The 1,775-nt window shown below is 43.1% G+C and overlaps 1 protein-coding gene across 1 annotated transcript; it reads left to right on the forward strand.

The window, feature by feature from the left end:
- Positions 1 to 1,361, forward strand: LOC114378686. The gene is made up of 2 exons (XM_028337327.1): positions 1 to 252; positions 333 to 1,361. The coding sequence occupies exons 1-2, from the start codon at positions 1 to 3 to the stop codon at positions 1,359 to 1,361; spliced, it is 1,281 nt and encodes a 426-aa protein (XP_028193128.1).
- Positions 1,362 to 1,775: the final 414 nt, after the last annotated feature.

Below are 1,775 nucleotides of genomic sequence, written 5' to 3' on the forward strand. Positions count from 1 at the left end.
ATGCCTAAGAAGAAAAAGAAAGTGAAGCAGGTCGAGCCTGAACCTTCTGTGGCTGTTGAGGGTGGTGAGCCAATCAAGAAGAAAAAGAAAAAAACCAAGCCTTCAAAAGAACAAGGTGACAATCAACCTATTGACGTCCAACCACCTTCGACCGATATTGACGGCACTGAAGTAGAGGCTACTCCTTCTATTGCTGAGATGGGCAACCCTGTCGATCAACCGGACTCACCACAAGAACAACCTGCCGTCGAGGTATCATCCTCTTAATGTGTTTTAAATCATAGCTTATACGAAACTATTTGTTAACCTTTTTCCATGATAATTCGAATCAGGTACAACAAAATGTTTCTGTAGAAGAAATACCCTCACATGCTCGAACATCTCCCGCTCCTGAGACGGATGCAGTGAATGTTGAGGAACAGGGTGAAGGTCAAGGCATTGGATCCAGCAGTCCTCATGGATCGAGTCAGAAAAGTTCATCCGAAGAAAACTTTTCCGATGAAGAGGCCATAAAAGAGGCTGAAGCTGGAGGTTCGGACATTTACCCGGCGTCTTCAACATCTAAGCTTTCCGCTAGCATAGGGATTGCAGAAGATACATTCATTCAAATGCAAGACGAAGACCCTGCTGCAGCCCTTCGACTCCTGCTGAACACAAGTCAAGCCAACACCTCAAGTGAAAAGATTCCTGGCGCTTCGTCCTCATCTGATGCCGAAATAAACTCTTCAGTACGCCAAGATTCTCTGCTCTTGAAGTTATCCATGGAATACGCACGGGAAGATGTGCTTAAATCCATTGAAGAGAACCCCTCTGCTGCCTTTGGGCACCTGAACTTTTTGAAGAAATTGCACAACCCCCTTACCTCTGATGAGATTCTAGGCAAAGTTATCCAAATCGAGGCCATCATTGACCAATTTGCAAGTACTGTGCAGAAAAAACGCGAAAATGGCGCCAGACTGGATGCCCAGAAACAGGCACATATCCTTCTGCTCGAGAAAGCCCGAGCTGCTCAACATGAAGTCGAACGTCTCACCAAAGAGGCGAAAGAAGGATCTTCTGAGATCAAAGCCTGTGATGATAACATCTCCTCCTGGGAGGCAACTATTACGAATTTGCTGTCTCAGGTCGATGATCTAAGGCAGAAAATTGTAACAGAGCAGGCCAAACGCAAAGAACTCCAGGAGAAGGCCGCTAATTCGATTCAGAAACTGGTTGCTGAAAAAGGGAGGGAAGGCCTGAAGGCCTTTAGCGCATCTCAAGCTGTAGCAGATGAGGCAAGGGTTATGGAGAGTGCTGACCAGGTCTTAACTAAAGAGATGACCACCTTGAAAAAGCTGTATGAGGATTTGGTCATGACTTAGTAGAACTTATGATTTCTTTATTTCGAATTCTATATTTCGATTCTACTTTTCGATGTAATATTGACACATGCCCTTTCGTGGCAATTTACTGTTATCGCCATTTTTATGTTTCCCGTATTTCTCTTATTCTATGCTTATTTTAACTTCGAGCAGTGTTGGTTTATATTTTTTCAAATACTTACCATTTATGCTCAAAGTACGTTTCTGAGGGGTTAGCTCCTCTAACTCATAAGCACCATTCGAATAGATCTGAATTATTTTAAACGGTCCTTCCCAATTTGGGGACCATTTGCCCAAGGCTCGATCCTTACTATCTATGGGCAGGATAACCTTCCAAACTAAATCTCCAACATTAAAAGTTTTTGACTTTACTTTCTTATTATAAGCTTTAGCAACTCTTTCTTTTTGTTTAGT

Source organism: Glycine soja, chromosome 12 (genome assembly GCF_004193775.1).
Source record: "Glycine soja cultivar W05 chromosome 12, ASM419377v2, whole genome shotgun sequence".
In the NCBI taxonomy this organism is placed as follows: Eukaryota; Viridiplantae; Streptophyta; class Magnoliopsida; order Fabales; family Fabaceae; genus Glycine; species Glycine soja.